The sequence below is a fragment of the Phyllobates terribilis genome, unplaced genomic scaffold (assembly GCF_046119375.1).
Source record: "Phyllobates terribilis strain yellow unplaced genomic scaffold, ASM4611937v1 Scaffold_364__1_contigs__length_1914224, whole genome shotgun sequence".
NCBI lineage: Eukaryota > Metazoa > Chordata > Amphibia > Anura > Dendrobatidae > Phyllobates > Phyllobates terribilis.
Genome location: NW_027363124.1, coordinates 1,584,726 through 1,604,340, shown reverse-complemented (window position 1 = coordinate 1,604,340; position 19,615 = coordinate 1,584,726). Strand labels below are relative to the sequence as shown.

At 43.3% G+C, this 19,615-nt stretch overlaps 1 protein-coding gene across 1 annotated transcript in view; it reads left to right on the top strand.

Moving 5' to 3' along the window:
• LOC141222887 (uncharacterized) overlaps positions 1–6,587 on the top strand; it is a 69,044-nt gene extending 62,457 nt beyond the window's left edge. Inside the window, exon 14 of the mRNA XM_073666720.1 lies at positions 5,995–6,587. Coding sequence (XP_073522821.1) covers positions 5,995–6,524 — 530 coding nt within the window. The 3' untranslated portion in view covers positions 6,525–6,587. The remainder of the gene's footprint in view (positions 1–5,994) is intronic.
• The last annotated feature ends 13,028 nt before the right edge of the window (positions 6,588–19,615 follow it).

Sequence of the window (19,615 nt, the reverse complement as noted above, 5' to 3'; positions counted from 1 at the left end):
TTCTTTCGGGCCTTGCACCCTCTCAATCCTGCTTTCAAACATCTCTTCCTAACAGTTGATGTTGATACCTCAATATTGCACTTTTCTTGCCATTCTCGCAGAAGCTGAGCAGAGGTGAGCTTTCGATTGGCAAGGGATGTTCTTATCAGTACTCTATCCTCCCTTTTAGTTGACTTTCTGGGCTGACTAGATCTGGGCCTGTCCTGGGTAATTCCAAGCTGCTTATGTTTCTGCAAAATTCTTACGACTGTACTCTGATTACAGCCGACCTTCCTTGCGATCTGGGGGCCAGTATAACCCTCTTCATGTAGCACCACAACTCGCACACGATCCTCCGCTGACAAAAATCTGAAGGCTCCCATCATAAAGCTCTACAGTATGATTCACTAGATAGACCAACAGATAAAACAAACAAAGCAGCGGATGTGATGCAATGTAATGGAATGTGATTGGCTGCCATATCCAGGTTATGATTGGTCACAAGAACCTCATCTGTGATTGGCTAATTTTGAATCTGAAGCTGTACAATATTTAGTTGTGCTTTCAATTCCCATATTGTTGCAATAATTTCAGGCAAAACTGCTTCAAAAACTAAAAATATTACAGGGAGAGAATGCAAAATTGAATTCTGAACAAAACCATATATAATATGTCATATTAGCATCGAAGATATTCGACAGAAAACGTTTAAAACTTGAAAAATCAATTTATCCTATACCTATGCAGGACTTTTGAACACCACTGTAAATGTCTCTGGAGCAGCCGCTCCTGTGCACAGGATGAATGGCGGCATTAATAGATGTAATAGATGTTATACAAAGAAAGACAATGATGAAACACAATCATCTTACAGTCATCACAATATGGCCCCTTCACCGGTCTGGTAATGTAAGATCAGATCCGTCCTTCTCTTTATACCCTCCGGTACGATGGATTTACCCTCAGTGTCCAGGAAGCTTCACGGTTCAGCAATGCTCCTCCGCCATCTCCCCTCCACCTGAACGATTTACCCTTTCAATGCCACAAAACTGAAAGTTCTTGAAGTCACCGTTGTGTTCTCTTAGGAAATGTGTGGAAATATTGGAGGGGTTAATGGCCGCGGGATTAGTGGGGTCTCCTATGTGCTCATTAATTCTCTGCCTTATTTACGGGAGGTGCAGCCGACATATCTGACATTACACTCCAGACACTGAATACAATATACTACAAATTCTCTGCTGCAGGTGATGCATTGTGTAATGAAATGTTTTATTTAATGTGATTAAATCTATTTCTTGTGTTCGGCATATTTACATGGTAGACATTTATCAATGCCGCATTTGTGAAAACCCAGAGGTGTAAGCCAGGTTCTCGTTATGTGTTTCTCTTGCGATTAAACTAGGAGACAGGAGTTGTGAAAGGGTCGGGCCGAGAACAAACAACCATCTCGTAATAACCATCAAACCACCATCTCGTGAGAAACTTATTCAGCTGCAGATTCCGAGGAAGAAACTGCTGATCTTCTGTGGCCAAAAATATATAGGTTTTATTACTAAGTGTAAAGAAGAAAACTAAATACTGTAAAATAATAAATCTCCTCATTGTCTCCAGTAATGTATTATTACACAGGGTTTTTATGATGTTACATCGGCTCATCTTCTTCTCATTCAGGTCTCTACAATATCAGATCCTCTCAGTGAAGATCTTCTATAGAAGAGAATTTTCATGATTTACCAAAGATGGATATGGACAGAGACAAGATGGCAGAGAAAATATTATACCTCACCCTAGAGATCCTCTTCCGACTTACTGGAGAGGTGAGAGATTCTGATGACGTCACATTACATCATTCTTATCTATGGGAATAACAGATGGACAGAACTGGAGAGGTGAGGACTCTGGAAATGTCTGGAGTGAGATTTATTAATGTGTCTCTCCATAACCAGGATTACACAGTAGTGAAGAAGACCTCTAGTGAGCACTGTCAGGTCCCTGTGTCTGAGGGATGGGGAAGATCCCTGAGTCCAAACACAGGATATCCACCTCACCCCCTGGTACATGAGGACATCAATGACCAGAAGATCCTAGAACTCACCTACAAGATGATTGAGCTGCTGACTGGAGAGGTGACACTGCTGGGAAATTATACAGTAACGCTATGAAGGGATCGGGGGGTGACAGTATCATTGTATGTGTCAGGTTCCTATAAGGTGTCAGGATGTCGCTGTCTATTTCTCCATGGAGGAGTGGGAGTATTTAGAAGGACACAAAGATCTGTACAAGGACGTCATGATGGATGGTAATAGACAAGATTAAATACACACGATCTGTAATTATCTGTATGTAAAGAATGAATTCAGTCCCTGTATGTGTTTCCTCCAGATGTATCCAGTAAGAGGACAACACCAGAGAGATGTCCCCGTCCTCTTCTTCCACAGGACTGTAAACAAGAAGACCCCAATGTTCCTCAGAATCATCAGGTACATGGAGAGAAAGTATCATGAGATCTCACCTATAATGTATAAATGGTTGTGAAGGTCTTGTGTGAGAACTTTGGAGATGGATTAGAGCTGATCATAGATCGGACTTCTCCTTCTGTCTGTGACTTTTACAATATTTGTTTCAGGGTGAAGATCTGACCCATATTAATACTACAGAGACATATGTGAGGGGTGATGAGCGGTGTAAAGAGGAGATTCCTACATATGACTACCCAGGTGAGTAGTAACCACTGAATACAGAGAAGTCACAGATTCTTCTCAGTCACCGGCTGTGGCTGCTTTATCGGTGGTGTAGTCCAGTTGTATCACAATCGTGTGATCACCATTTTACCGCTAGACCACAACATTCTCCTCCATCTGAAAATGTTCAAATTACTTTGTGAATTGGGAAAGCCCTTTTCTAGAGAACTTACAACCTGGAGGATCCACCTACCCCCTGGGATTAGAAGATGCTGACCGTTACCTGCCCAGATCTGTAAGTAAAATACAAAGCCAAATGACAGCGTATGTAGAATATGCTGACATGTTAGAAAATCGTCTAACGCAAAACAACCCTTTTTCCTAAAAGATAATCTTTAATAATCACAACATGACACATACAACATGAAAAAAGTGCCCATAAAAAAGTGACTTAGTGCAGGTAGTTTTTTTTTAGATACTAACCCTATGCGGTCCCTTCCCCCACACCCCCGCCAGAGGCGATAAACAGATTTTTTTTGCCACTGGATATGCAATATATTAGTGTGAGGTTTCAATTTGAAAAAACCTTAAATGCATAAATCACTTTGCAGAGAGAGAGCTCTCTGCAGGATGACTGGATCTAAAAAAAAACTACCTGCACTAAGTCACTTTTTTTATGGGCACTTTTTTCATGTTGTATGTGTCATGTTGTGATTATTAAAGATTATCTTTTAGGAAAAAGGGTTGTTTTGCGTTTGATGTTAGACTATTTTGCCTTTATTTTCAATCAAGACCGTGTGATCTACGTTAGAAAATCACTTGAAGAAAAATTATAATGGCCTCTAAGAGAAAGTGGAGGGTAATGATGCTGTTGGCTTCCTAGATCCCTGATATCTTATTGGATGAATCTACCTTCTCTCCCTTCTGTGCTGCTGAATGTGCTCATATGGTCCCTACAAGACCAGGTCCAGTCTTTCTGGCCAAACGTCACTTTTATGATCGACAACATTAAATGTGCAGTGAGGCCAAGTGTGAATTTCTGTACAATAACAACAGAGTTTCCCTTTATCCTGACTTTTCAATTTCTTTTCAAACCAACTAACTTCAAACAGGATTGTGATAAACTATACAGAAAGCATTACATCTGTGCCATGATATATCTCTAAGCTGTGCGTGGCTGATGGCTGTAATATACATTTATTCACGTCTGCAGGAGATGTGCTGGCATGGCTCCAGCCCTGGTTTCATGAATTTGCTCAACGTCATAAATTACATTATGCTTTCAATCCTAAGGAATACAGATTACTGCACAATCTCTCCTGAAATGGAGGCGCTAATAGTTTCTCTACTCTTATAGTCAGGACTCATAGTAGCTCCAATGGTCCACCATAAATGAGTTTAACTCCCATTTAGTGTTGGAGCTCTCCCCTCATACATAAGTTCTTATTGGAGATGTAGCATATTTTTTTTTATTCTATTTGTTTACAGTTTCTCGTTTTGTATAATTTGGGGTGGGATTGTCCTGCCTCACTTATGTGAGTCTGCAACTCCCTGGTAGTCTTTAAAAGAAGGTCTCCATTGTCTCTTCCAAATGCCCAAGGTCTAACTTTACAGGCTGTTCTGTGCTGTGAGATGGGAAGAAGAATAGTCTGGTAGCCGGGTCAGAACCAGGAGGGCAGAGAAAATACAAAATTAGAAGACACAAGAGTAGTCAGTAAACGGGCCGAGGTCACAACAGAAACAAATACACAAGCCGGGAGCTGAGCACAGAGGACTGACCCAGAGGAGAACAAGGCTGGATCTGGCAGATTCCGGCAATATGCTTCCAGCTTTAGTAGGGTGCTGTGCTTTCCAAATTGGCTGAAGCAGGGAGCAGATTACTCCAGCTGGACAGCACACACCCATACTGCCAGACTGGATGGTACTACAGGTCCCAGGCACCTTGACCAGAGCCTGCACCGCCCAGGGCTTCTGGTTCCGACGTCTCTTCCATCACCATCACCGCCTGCAGAATGAATAAGGCGGCTCCTGGTTACAGAAGCAGACGTTGCAGGAGTAGTTCCCAAAGGAGATGGGACACACCATTTACAGAAGCCCTAATATGACAAAATGTCAGAAAACCAGAGCAGTAGAAATCCCCACAAGGTGACTCCATTTTGGAAATTGTAACCATCAGTGAATTAATCTATAGGAGTAGTGACTATTTTGACTCCACATTCTCTTTCTGTAAATTAGCACGCAGTGGATGTTAGAGAGTGAAAATTGCACATTTGCCATTTTATTACCCAACACATTGTGCCCAGATTGTGCTCCAGGAGACATACACCGTAAATGAAGTGGGTTCTTCTCACTATAGTAATGCCAAATACATGGATGATAAATGTGGTTTGGACACACTGCAAGGCTCAGAAGTGAGGGGGAGATCTGACTTTGGGAGAGCGGATTTTGCTGGATTGGTTTATGGAAGCCATGTTGCTTTTCAAGAGCCTTTGAGCCACTAATAATGTGGAAACCTCTGTTATTCCATTGACAGATGATGGACCTGAGTGGGGACTTGTTTTTTGTGAGAGGAGTAGAAGTTTTTATTGGTATTATTTTCGCCTACATAACATTGTTTGGTGGCTTTTTATTCCATATTTGGGAGGCAGAATGAACAATCAGTTGGACACCACACTCCACTGGTTCATGCTATGAGGTTTTCTATTAGACTGTGAACTGTCATTGTCTTGGTGAATAATTCAGTTTTCTACATAACTTGCAGACAGTTTAAGTAGAAATGCTCAAAAATATAAAACTCAAGGATATTTTATTCAAAAGTAATAATTGGTTTTATTCTTGGCAGATGACTGTACCAGGAGATCAGAGGGACAGCTGACATCTTCAATTTTTAAATCAGATGATCTTGAGATCACACAGGATACAATTGAAGTGAATGCCATTATTCCAGATATACCATCATCCCTTCACAGCAAAGATCTGTCATCTGATCCTATGAAACAGGTCCTGTCTTCTGATTCATTACCAACTACTAAGGAAAATCAAAGTCACAGAATAAGCATTAAAAAACTAACTGCTCCTAAAGCAAAGAAGCCATTATCACATTCAGAATATGGAAATAGTTTTCCCCTTGAAAAATCTTTTCTTAAACATCAAAAAATCCACACAGAAGAGAATAGATTTTCTTTTTCCAAGTGTAGGAAAAGTCTTAACCAGAAATCAGATCTTGTTAGTCACCTGAGAACCCACACAGTTGCAAAGCCATTTTCTTGTTCAGAATGTGGAAAATGTTTTTTATGGAAATCATATTTAGTTAGTCACCAGAGAAGTCACACATGTGAGAAGCCTTTTTCCTGTTCAGAATGTGGGAAATGTTTTAAACAGAAATCAGATCTTGTTATTCACCAGAGAATTCACACAGGAGAGAAGCCATTTTCTTGTTCAGAATGTGGGAAATGTTTTAACCGGAAATCTGTTTTTGTTAGTCACCAGAGAAACCACACAGGGGAGAAGACTTTTTCCTGTTCAGAATGTGGGAAATATTTTAACCATAAATGGAATCTTATTTTACACCAAAGAACTCACACAGGGGAGAAGCCGTATTCATGTTCAGAATGTGGGAAATGTTTTAACCAGAAATCAGATTTGATTAAGCACCAGAGAACCCACACAGGGGAGAAGCCTTTTTCCTGTTCAGAATGTGGGAAATGTTTTAACCAGAAATCAGGTTTGGTTAACCACCATAGAACCCACACAGGGGAGAAGCCTTTTTCCTGTTCAGAATGTGGAAAATGTTTTGTGAAGAGATCCTCTCTTCTTAATCACCAGAGCAGTCACGCAGGAGAGAAGCCTTTTTCATGTTCTTAATGTGGGAAATGTTTTACACTATAATCAACTCTTAATAAACATCAGCTTAATAAAAATCAGAGTGTCACCATTCCTCCGCTCAGAGTGTCTTGGATGCTGTGACTGACACCTCAGTCGTCCATTCTGGTGCAGGGGTGTGCTCAGCTGTCGATGCTTTGATGGACAGCTCAGCTGTCCAATCTGAGTCTGAGAGGTGCTGAGCTTCTTTCAGGTGTTCCCTGTTCCAGGTGATTACCCAGTTACTTAGCTGAGCTGTCATTCTCAGACCTCTGCCAGACTTACCATCTGCTCAGTGGTTTGTCTTGTATTTCAATGCTCTGATTGTTTATCCTTTGCTGTCTGACCTTGGACGTAGTTCTGACAATTTCTTTGTCTAACCTATTTGCTCTGATCCGCTATCTTCCTGGTATTATGACCTCAGATCATGACTTGACTTCACCTTTGTCTTTTCACTTTAGTTTTCTATGTGCTTTCTTGGTATCTGACCTCAGAATGTTTGACTACCGTGTCTCACTGCCTGTCCATGAGTGACATTACGTCTGGCCGATACTTTTTTTTCCCCACCAATGGATCCAGTTTGTACACTCTGTGATCACGTGGCAAATTTGACCCAGATGGTCCAGGATCTGGCCCAAACCAGTAGTATGTGGAAAGGAAAGAAAAGTGGAAAATCCGTGCTGCTAGTAGATAACAGTAAATCCAGATCCACACTAGAATAATATATATATTTTTTTATTGTCTAACCGTTTTGAAGTAGCATACTAGCGACTCATGACAAATAAACATATGCCAAGTGACAGAACGCAGCCATATACAGTATATACACTGGTGAATTTGAAAAAATGTGGAGCCAGAAAAGAACACATGATATGTGAAAGTTCATCTTGGGCAGTTTAACATTGTAAATAATTTAAGACGAAATGATAAAAGATTTCAAAATATATAATTACATATTGTTTATAAGATGAATGAAGTTGAGAAAATAATAATAAAATGCATGTGATAAGTTTCATCCAAAAATAAATATAACATGATGTAAAAATATCAGTAAGTAAGTCGGACTAGAAGTCACAGAATCAAAGTATCAAAATTTGTGTGAGTGATGTGATGTTGGCGTGCCACGGAGAAGAGTGAATGAACCAGAGGATTAAAAAAGAAGGGGGGTTGGGATGTATAGAACCTATTGATGAGCGAGCAATAAAATGGACGGGTGCTCATTGCTTGGGTCAGGCAAATCATAATGCTTGGGCGCTCGACCCGAGCAACGAGCCCAATGTAAGTCAATGGGAAACTCGAGTATTTTTCTGGCGGTCCCCCCCCCTCCCCCAGAGGTCTGGAGGGGGCCTAAAAATTGGTCAAATCGATGGGAACAGTGCTCAAATGATATGGGAACAGCATGAGCATCTCTGACTCCCGGGCCACTGCTGTGAACAATGTTGTCAGAGTATTACGTCACTTTTACAGACTCACAATAAAACATACAAAAATGAAGCCAAAATGGATTTTCCTGGAAAAAATGTAAAGGAACATTATTTCTAGGGTAATGACTTGTATATAAGGCAAAATAAATAACCAAAAACAAAAATGCTCCTCGACACCTTGGGCTATGTTTACACGTACTGTTTTTGATGTGTTTTTCACTTTTTGCCTTCAACGGTGAAAAATATATTCACCGGTAAATGTAATTTTAACATTTTACTACCTTATCTGGTCATGTAGTGTGTGAGACATGATCAGACACATCCTGTTTCATTTATGAAGGAGGGACTGTGAAAGTCACAAAGCCTATTTTTACAAGGCCATCAGTCGGCCTTTACTATTGTTAGAGGGCCAGCAGTCGTCCCTCACTATTGTTAGAGGGCCATCAGCCGGCTATGCTTTGTTGTTCCCATTATTAAGGAGTGGGTCTGCTATAGTGGTAATGCCCATGCTGTGACTGCAAGGGCTGCCAAAAATTGGACGCACTCAAATACCCCTTTAAAGAGACGTAGAGGTCTTCATTAAAAAAATTGTTCCTATGGGCATCATAAACAACACCCTTAAGAAAAATTATGTGGGTGTTGCATCACGTTCAACCTGGTGATATGGTGGTGGAGAAGGAGGAGGACAACAGAAAATGGACAAAATCAGGAAGCGAATACCAACAGGTATGAGGACAATATAATGTTCATAAATGGCTATATTGCCGAATACACACTATAACACAGCAAAATTAGTGGACATTAGAACATGGTAATACCGTTGTTTGTAGATGGTGGATAGTGCTCCATTATTATACTAGCTACATTACTTATTATACTGACATATTGCCATTGTAGCATGTCAGATATGGCAGTGTTAGTGATATCTTAGGGCAGTGGCAGTATCACTTTGATTCCCTGTGTGCACATCATTAACTATTTTTAATATGTTTATTTCTATTATGTTGATGCTCTTTTTTCTGTGTCACTATATACCCTACTTGTTCCAATAAAGGTCTGTTTTATTTAAACATATGGCCATTTTGTCGGATGTTTATGTATAGGTTTTTTCCATGTCTGGGTGTGTAGAGGTGCATGGGAGTAGACCTCAAAAAAACACTGCTATCATCCGGTGGTGTTGAGAAGTCCGTCCCAATCCAGCTTTTGTTCATTTTTATAAGAGGTAGCCTGTCAGCATTTTCAGTTGAAAAACAGATGTGCCTATCAGTTATAATGCCTCCGGCGGCACTAAAAACCCGCTCTGACAAAACGTTAGCGGCAGGGCAGGCCAAGACCTCCAAGGCGTAGAGAGCAAGTTCATGCCACGTGTCCAGCTTGGATACCCAATAATTATAAGGCACAGAGGAATCAAGGAGTAGGTTGGTACGGTCGGCAAGGTACTCCTTAAGCATCTTCCAAAAATGTTTCCTCCTTTGTCAGAGTACCCCGCGCATCAGGACTTGGGCGCTGGGAGGGTCTGAGAAAACTGTCCCACCCCTTTGACATTGTTCCCCTGCCTCTGCTGGATTGGATTTGTGTCTCTCTCTCCTGTACTCCTTGGATGTCCAACGAACTGTGACCTCTGCCCCCAGCGTTTTCAGATAGCAATTTTTTTAATAATTCCTCAACAAGGGCCTTCTGGTACTGCAACATTCTATTACACCTCTCCGCCACAGGAAGGAGAGTTAGAAAGTTCTCCTTGTAGCGTGGGCCTTGAAGTGTGGCCAACCTGTAATTACTGTCATCCAAAATGCATACAACGTAAAGGGTCACGGGAAAGGCAGCGGAACATAAACTCAGCCATGTGTGCCAGACTGCCAACAGGCAAGACTTCACTGTCCTGACCAAAAGGACGACTGCCCATGTTCTCCGCCTCCTCCTGGTCCTCCTCCTCATTCTCCCTCTCCTCAGGCCATCCACGCTGAACAGACTATATGAATGTTGTGTGGGTATTACCATCTGTAGCGCAAGAAACCAGCTCCTGTTCCTCCTCCTTTTCCTCCTCATTATCACCCAATCTGCACTGAGATGAGGCTGGTTGTGTGGCATCACCCTGCACAGTTCCTTGCTCCATCTCATCGTGCTCCGCCTGCAATGCCTCCTTTTTAATTGTGAGCAGCGAGCGTTTCAGTAGACAGAGAAGCGGGATGGTGATGCTAATTATGGCATCATCGCCGCTCACCATCTTGGTGGAGTCCTCAAAGTTTTGGAGGATGGCACAGATGTCAGACATCCATGTCCACTCATCAGCTCTTATGTGCGGAGGCTGACCTGAATATCGACGGGCGTGTTGAAGCTGGTACTCAGCAACTGCCCTCTGCAGCTCACAAATCCTTCTCCACATATGCAAGGTTGAGTGAGTATGTTCTATTAACCCTTTCGCCAAGTATGCTTGGGCCGAGCTCCGAGTATTTACAGTTGCTCGGTGATGTGTTTGAATCGCTCTCGTGTGCATGATTTGCAACTGTTTGACATTTTTACTACATGTAAGGAATGTCTATTTCTTACACATTCTTCACATGTAATAAAGCTGTCAAACAGTTGCAAATCATGCACACGGGAGCGATTCAAACATATCACCGAGCAGCTGTAAATACTCGGAGCTCGGCCTGAGAATACTCGGAACAGAACATACTCGCTCAACACTAGTGGTGACATCGCACACCAGTTGGGTGAGCTGGAAGCTGCAACGCTGCTGAAGCACGTTCCCGCCATTGCAGTGCTCACTGCTTATCCACAACGTTAGTTTATACGGTTTATTTTGTGCAATCTGTTGTACTGATGAAGGTCTCTTGACTGAAATGTCTTCACTTGTTGGATTGCAGCACTTTAAATAAATATATTCATAATATTCTTTGATTCACTACGAGTGAAAAGTCTTTTTCTACAGTTTTCAAGGGATTAGATCCTACTTGTGCACCATACATAGGAGTGCCATGGTACCACTTTACTGCCAATAGAAGGCTGACATGAACCCCAACCCTATTATCCCACTTGCCATCGCTACATGGCAGTGGGAACAGCGGAGGCTAAGTGCCAGATTTGGCGCATCTTGTGGATGCGCCTTTTCTGGGGCAGATGAGAGCTGATGTTATTAGCCTCGGAGGGGGCTAGTATCCATCGCCCCTTCCCTGGCTATTAATATCGGCCCACAGCTGTCTGTTTTGCCTTTACTGGTTAGATTTTATAGCGGGAGCCTACCTCAATTTTTTTTCTGGGGTCCCCCTGTAAACTATGTATCTATTATCCATTTATCTATTAATCTATTATCTATCTAGCAGTCTATCTATCATCTATATATCTATTACTTATCTATCTATATAACTATCTATCCATCTACTGATAGACTGATAGATAATAGATAGATAGATATATGGATAGATAGATATCTAGATGGATATATGGATGGATAGATAGATATCCAAAAAGAGAATGGAGGCAGCACACAAACGGATGATGAAAAAATTGTCTTTTAATAGCCCATGTGGCTGTAGCAACATTTTGGTCCAAAGATGTGGACTTTTCTCAAGCAATGTGAAAGTGCAATGTGCAGAGTATTTAAGCCTGCTTAATCACACAAATTGATTGGCAGTAATTAATATAGCATATACATTTTAGATATGATACAAATACCATCAATAAATCATTTGTCATGATTCATATAATACAGTCATATGAAAAAGTTTGGGCACCCCTATTAATCTTAAGCTTAATGTTTTATAAAAATTGGTGTTTTTGCAACAGCTATTTCAGTTTGATATATGTAATAACTGTTGGATACAGTAATGTTTCTGCCTTGAAATGAGGTTTATTGTACTAACAGAAAATGTGCAATCTGCATTCAAACAAAATTTGACAGGTGCATAAGTATGGTCACCTCACCAGAAAAGTGACATTAATATTTAGTAGATCCTCCTTTTGCAAAAATAACAGCCTCTAGTCGCTTCCTGTAGCTTTTAATGAGTTCCTGGATCCTGGATGAAGGTATTTTTGACCATTCCTCTTTACAAAACAATTCCAGTTCAGTTAAGTTTGATGGTCGCCGAGCATGGACAGCCTCTTCAAATGATCCCACAGATGTTCAATGATATTCAGGTCTGGGGACTGGGATGGCCATTCCAGAACATTATAATTGTTCCTCTGCATGAATGCCTGAGTAGATTTGGAGCGGTGTTTTGGATCATTGTCTTGCTGAAAGATCCATCCACTGCGTAACTTCAACTTTATCACTGATTCTTGAACACTATTGCCAAGAATCTGCTGATACTGAGTGGAATCCATGCGTCCCTCAACTTTAACAAGATTCCCAGTGCCGGCATTGACCACACAGCCCCAAAGCATGATGGAACCTCCACCAAATTTTACTGTGGGTAGCAAGTGTTTTTCTTGGAATGCTGTGTTTTTTTGCCACCATGCATAATGCCTTTTTGTATGACCAAACAACTCAATCTTGGTTTCATCAGTCCACAGGACCTTCTTCCAAAAAGAAATAGGCTTCTTCAAATGTGCTTTTGCATACCTCAGCCGACTCTGTTTGTGCGTACTTGCAGAAACGGCTTCTTTCGCATCACTCTCCCATACAGCTTCTCCTTGTGCAAAGTGCGTTGTATAGTTGACCGATGCACAGTGACACCATCTGCAGCAAGTTGATGCTGCAGCTCTCTGGAGGTGGTCTGAGGATTGTCCTTGACTGATCTCACCATTCTTCTTCTCTGCTTTTCTGATGTTTTTCTTGTCCTGACACTTCTGGCCTTAACAAGAACTGTCCCTATGTTCTTCCATTTCCTTACTATGTTCCTCACAGTGGAAACTGACAGGTTAAATCTCTGAGACAGCTTTTTGTATCCTTCCCCTGAACAACTATGTTGAATAATCTTTGTTTTCAGATCATTTGACAGTTGTTTTGAGGAGCCCATGATGCCACTCTTCAGAGGAGATTCAAACAGGAGAACAACTTGCAAGTGGCCACTTTAAGTAGCTTTTCTCATGATTGCATACACCTGGCTATAAAGTTCAAAGCTCAATGAGGTTACAAAACCAAAAAAAGTGCTTTAGTAAGTCAGTAAAAAGTAGGCAGGAGTATTTAAAACAAGAAAATGATAAGGGTGCCCATACTTATGCACCGGTCAAATTTTGTTTGAATGCAGATTGCACATTTTCTGTTAGCACAATAAACCTCATTTCAAGGCAGAAACATTACTGTGTCCAACAGTTATTACATATATCAAACTGAAATAGCTGTTGCAAAAACACCAATTTTTATAAAACATTAAGCTTAAGATTAATAGGGGTGCCCAAACTTTTTCATATGACTGTATGTGCAATATATAAAGTGCATAAGTGCTAAAGAGACAAAAAAAGTTCAGATCATCATTATAAAAACCATTTCTACTAGTAATTGATCACCAGCTGTACATATTTATGTAGTGCCGGCGTCCCTGCCCTCTGCTAGGCAGGGACGCTGCTCTCCTCACCGCTCTGCTCCGTGCCCGGCATCCTCCCCCCGCTCTGCTGTCAGCGCGCGCTCCGTCCCGGCGTCCTCCTCCTGCTCTGCTCTCAGCGCGCGCTCCTTCCCGGCCCCTGTGCTTAGGGCGTGCGCGCGCGCGCTCCCCTCCTCTTAAAGGGGCCGCGCGCGCCGCCCTAAAGAGTCCCCGGCCAATGGCCGGAGGACTTCATCATATATAAGGCACCTCCTCCAAAATGGAGGTGCCCGAGCAATGTTGTTTGCACCTGTGTCTCACCTGTGCTTCAGCCCTCAGGTCCCGTTGCCAGTTTCCTGCCAGTTTCCTGCCAGTTACCTGCCAGTTACCTGCCTGATTCCTGCCTGAATACTTGTTACCTGTCTGCCAGTCTGAGGTCCGACGGTCTGCCTTACTACTCCTGTCAGTCTGTCTAAGGACCAGCCTGCCCGCTCACCTGGGAGCGCATATCAGCTACCTGCCTGCTTGCCTGAGGTCCGACGGTCTGCCTTACTACTCCGGTCAGTCTGTCTATGGACCAGCTTGCCCGCTCACCTGGGAGCGCTTCTCCGTTATCTGCCTGCTTGCCAGCCCGGAGGCTCCGTTGTCACGTGCTGTGACCATCAGCTACTTCAGAGACTCTTGCCCGCTCACCTGGGAGCGCTTCTCCGTTACCTGCCTGCTTGCCAGCCCGGAGGTTCCGCCGTCACGTGCCGTGACCACCTGTTATTCCAGAGACTCTCGCTTGCTCACCTGGGAGCACACATCTACCATCTGCCTGCTAGCCTACCCGGAGGCTCTGCCATCACAGGTCGTACCTACCCTTTACCCAGAGACTGCCCTGATCACTTGCCGTATCTCCCTGTCCGTTCATCCAGAGACTGCCACCCGCTCCCTTACAAGGGCCGCCCCCTTGTATAGTAGCTCAGAGGTTCCGCCTCCCAGACCCGTTACAGTTTGCTCGGGCCATGGAACCCGGTGGCACCCAAGCTCCCTCGCTCACGGACCTGTGTCATGAACTGTCCCGTCAAAGGTCCCAACAGGAGTCCATCCTGGGTCACCTGCGGAACGTCAATACTCGCCTGGACACTCTGACTGCACCACCTGCAGCCACTGCCAGTACCATGACTCGCAACCCGGCAGCTCCGCTACCCACTAATACCATGGTAACCTATCCCGGTCCCCGGCTGTCTGCACCTCCTCGCTTCGGAGGCGACTCCGTCCAGGCTCGGGGCTTCATAAATCAGTGCACCCTGCACTTTGAACTTTTGTCCCATCAGTTTAATTCCGACCGGGCCAAAATTGCCTTTATCATGTCCCATCTCACCGGGGAGGCCCTGGCCTGGCTAAATCCTCTATGGGAGAGAGGAGACCCCCTGTGTTAGAACCTTGCTGTTAGGTTTTTTTTCCTTTGCTGGTCACATGACCTTGTTGGCCTATTTAATCCTGCTCCGCCCTTCTGGCTTTGCTGGACTTCATTGTATATCTACTTTCTAGCTAGCCTGTGCTCTGTATCTAACTCTGTTAGTTTGCTTGGTCTACGGACCTCTAGGTTCTATCTATTTTGTTTGTTCGTCTGTCTGCTGCTATTTCTGTTAGGAGGTGTCCCATATTCCTCCCAGTCCTTAGTACTTGTAGGGATTCCCTCACCAAATCTATAGGTCTCCGTACAGACTAGATTAGGACTTTAGCAGGTCTGATCGCAGGATCAGGTTCCCTGTTACATCGTAGGGATTCAGCTGAGTCTTATAGTAGGGACAGATCTCCTCTCTTTCCTTAGCTTTGGTAGCAGAACATAACAGTAAGTCCAGCCTGTAAATTCTCTAAGGAAAGATTTTTTTTTGTTCCATCATGGTGTCGGTTCAGGATTTGGCTAAACACCTGCAGGGACTCTCTCTGGAAGTGGCCGAGCTCCGTCAGCACGTGAGTAACTGTCCTGGAGCATATTTCTTGGAGCCTAAGGTATGTTTGCCAGATTTATTTTTTGGTGAACATCGAGAATTTTTTTCATTTAAAAATGCTTGCTTATTGTATTTTCGTTTGAGACCCAAGTCCTCTGGGGATGAATCCCAGCGCGTAGGGTTCATAATGTCACTTTTGCGCAAAGAGCCTCAGGAGTGGGCCTTTTCTTTGCAACCTAGTGATACATGCTTCAGATCAGTGGATAGTTTTTTTTCTGCTTTAGGACTATTATATGATGATCCTGACCGTGTGGCATCAGCTGAGACTGAGTTGAGACGTTTAAAACAAGGATCAGGTAATATGGAAAAATATTGTACACATTTTCGTCGTTGGTCCACTCAAACAGGGTGGAACGATTCTGCTCTGAAAAGTCTATTTCTTGCTGGGCTCAGTGAAAAGGTTAAAGACCTGCTAATTGCTTATCCTACACCTGAGGATTTGCAACAGGCTATGCAATTAGCTATACGGGTGGACAGAAGACTGCGTGCTAGGGTTAATGAGAGCAAATCCTCTGCTATGTCAGTTTCTGGTTATGATAATGTGTGTACTAACCGTGGTGAACCGATGGAGATTGGATCGGTGGCACCTCGCTCTCAAGAAAAACACCGTCGTTTTTCAGAAGGCTTGTGTTTCTATTGTGGAAAATCTGGTCATTTGATTAAAGGCTGTGAGCTTCGTATGAAGAAAGAAAAAAAAATGGTCAGTCACGCCCGTATTGCCTGTTTAAATTCCAAGGGTATATTTTTAGCTGCTTCCACGATTGCTCAGGAAAAATTAATGGAATTTCGGGTGTTTGTTGATTGCGGGTCTACACTGAATGTTATTGATGGGGGATTCGTGGAAAAACTCAATTTAAAACCTGAACCTTTATCATCCCCCATTGCTGTGGTTTCTGTGGATGGCTCCCCTTTGAAGAATATTACTCTCAAGGTCAGTGAATTTCCTCTCACTATTAATGGTGTTCACCATGAGAAATTGGATTTGGTAGTGTTGAATAACTTGCCTTCTCCAGTAATATTGGGTTTGCCCTGGTTAAAATTTCACAATCCTGTACTGGATTGGTCTACCAGTGAAATTAAATCCTGGAGCCATAAATGTTATGACAAGTGTTGTAACGGGCGTATTGCAGCTTTGGATAGGGGAGAATTGCCTGTTCCTATTCAGGATTTTTGGAGAGTTTTTTCTGAGAAAGAATCGCAGGTTTTGCCTCCCCATAGAGACTATGATTGTTCTATTGAATTTGTCCCTGGAGCGACTCTTCCTAAAAGTCGTTTATTTAACCTTACTATTCCTGAGAGGAAGGCTTTGGAGGAATACATACAGACAAGTTTGGCCGCCGGTCACATTAGGCCCTCTAAGTCTCCTGTGGCGGTTGGATTTTTTTTTGTAAAAAAAAAGGACGGCGGTTTACGTCCTTGTCTGGATTTTCGTGAGATTAACAAAATTACGGTACGCAATCCTTACCCACTGCCATTGATTCCTGATCTGTTTAACCAGTTATTGGGGGCCAAGTGGTTCTCTAAAATTGACCTTAAGGGGGCATACAATCAGTTGCGCATGAAGGAGGGTGATGAATGGAAGACTGCTTTTAACACTCCTGTGGGTCATTTTGAGAATCTGGTTATGCCTTTTGGTCTTACTAATGCTCCTGCATTTTTTCAGAATCTGATTAATGACATCCTTAGACCTTTGATCGGTAAAAATGTGGTTGTGTATTTGGATGACATTTTGATTTATTCGCCAGATCTGGAGTCTCATTGGCGGAGCGTGCATGAGGTATTACAGTTATTAATGGACAATTCGCTTTTTGCTAAGCTGGAGAAATGTGAGTTCGCTGTACAGAGAATTAGTTTTTTGGGCTACATTATCTCCAGCAAAGGTTTTGAGATGGATCCGGTTAAGGTTCAGGCTGTGCAGGAATGGCCTAGGCCTATTGGTTTGAAATCAATACAGAGGTTTTTGGGTTTCGCCAATTACTATAGAAAATTCATAAAAAATTTTTCTAGTATTGTCAAACCTCTGACTGATCTCACCAGGAAAGGTGCTGATGCGGTTCAGTGGTCTTCTGAGGCCATTGAAGCTTTTGTGTATCTCAAGGAGAGGTTCACCTCTGCTCCCATCCTTATGCAGCCTGATGTTACTAGGCCGTTTTTGGTTGAGGTTGATGCTTCCTCTGTGGGGGTTGGCGCAGTATTGTCTCAGGATAACGGGGATGGATTACATCCCTGTGCATTTTTTTCAAAAAAATTTTCGGAGACTGAATTGAATTACGATATTGGTAATCGGGAATTATTGGCTATTAAACTCGCATTTGAACACTGGCGCCACTTCTTGGAAGGTGCGGAATTTCCCGTTCAGGTTCTTACGGATCATAAAAATCTGATATATCTTGACGCTGCCAAGCGCCTGAATGCCCGTCAGGCTAGGTGGGCACTGTTTTTCTCGCGGTTTAATTTCTCCGTTACTTACATCCCTGGTACTAAGAATGTTAAGGCGGATGCCTTGTCTCGCAGTTTTTCTCCCATAGTCGGTGCTGAGAAAGAGGAAAACATTTTACAAGAAGGTGTTGTGATAGCTGCTTTAGACTCCGTTTTGGAAGATGAGATTCTTAAAGCTCAGGAGAATGCCCCATCTAACACTCCTCATGGGAGGTTGTTTGTGCCTGGGACCTTTAGGAGAGATTTGTTTGTTGAGTGTCACGAATCTCGGTTGGCAGGTCATCCCGGAATCTCTGAGACCAAGAGACTGGTGGGTCGCAGTTTTTGGTGGCCTGGATGGCAGAAGGAAGTCATTAAGTGGGTGCGCCAATGTACTATATGTGCTAGATCTAAGTCCTCACATACTCCTGCTGCGGGGTTGCTTTGTCCTTTGGAGGTCCCCAGTGCTCCTTGGACACATTTGGCTATGGACTTTATAACTGACCTTCCCCCCTCTGAGGGTTTTACTGTCATCTGGGTGGTCGTGGACCGTTTTAGCAAGATGTGTCACTTGGTTCCCTTCGTCAAACTGCCCTGCGCTAAAACTCTCGCTAAGGCCTTTGTCAAGGAAATTGTCAGACTTCATGGCGTTCCTACTGACATTGTTTCTGATAGGGGTCCTCAGTTCGTGGCTCGTTTTTGGCGTGCCTTTTGTGACAGGTTGGGAATTCATTTGTCGTTTTCCTCCGGATATCATCCTGAATCTAATGGCCAGACAGAAAGGAAAAACCAGGATGTTGAGCAGTTCTTGCGTTGTTTTGTGGCAGACAATCAAGAGGGGTGGTCTGAGTTTCTGCCACTTGCCGAATTTGCTCTGAACAATCATACATCTTCTTCTGCTGGTTGTTCGCCTTTTTTTTGTTGTTCTGGGAGACATCCGTCGTTTGGGTCGTTCTCCAAGTTGGGATCTGCCGTGCCTGAGGAGGAGAATTTTTCCGGTGATTTGGAAAGAGTTTGGACGGATGTGCGTGGTAATCTTCAGGAGGCCAACAGAAAATCTAAAGACTACTTTGATAGGAAACGACAGGAGGTTTTGTTCGCTGTTGGTGACATGGTTTGGTTGTCCTCTAGGAATCTGCGGTTGAGGATTCCTTCTAAGAAATTGGGTCCCAAGTTTGTAAGGCCCTTTAAGGTGCTTCAGGTTGTCAACCAATCTGCTGTTAGGTTGGAGGTTCCTACCTCCTGGAGAATTAATCCGGTCTTTCATGTCTCTCTGTTAAAAAAAGCTGTTGTGTCGGATGGTGACGCCTCTGCCTCTGTTCCTCCGGTGGTGGAGGACGGGGAATATGAAATTTCTCGCATCCTTGACTCTAGACGGTATAGAGGTAGTTTGCAGTATCTTGTGGCCTGGAAAGGTTTCGGACCCGAGGATAACTCTTGGGTGAGGTCAGATGATGTTTCCGCGTCCAGACTTATCAGAGCGTTTCACAGGAGATTTCCTGATAAGCCTGGTCCTAGGGGATCCGGAGGATCCTCTTAGAAGGGGGGGTACTGTTAGAACCTTGCTGTTAGGTTTTTTTTCCTTTGCTGGTCACATGACCTTGTTGGCCTATTTAATCCTGCTCCGCCCTTCTGGCTTTGCTGGACTTCATTGTATATCTACTTTCTAGCTAGCCTGTGCTCTGTATCTAACTCTGTTAGTTTGCTTGGTCTACGGACCTCTAGGTTCTATCTATTTTGTTTGTTCGTCTGTCTGCTGCTATTTCTGTTAGGAGGTGTCCCATATTCCTCCC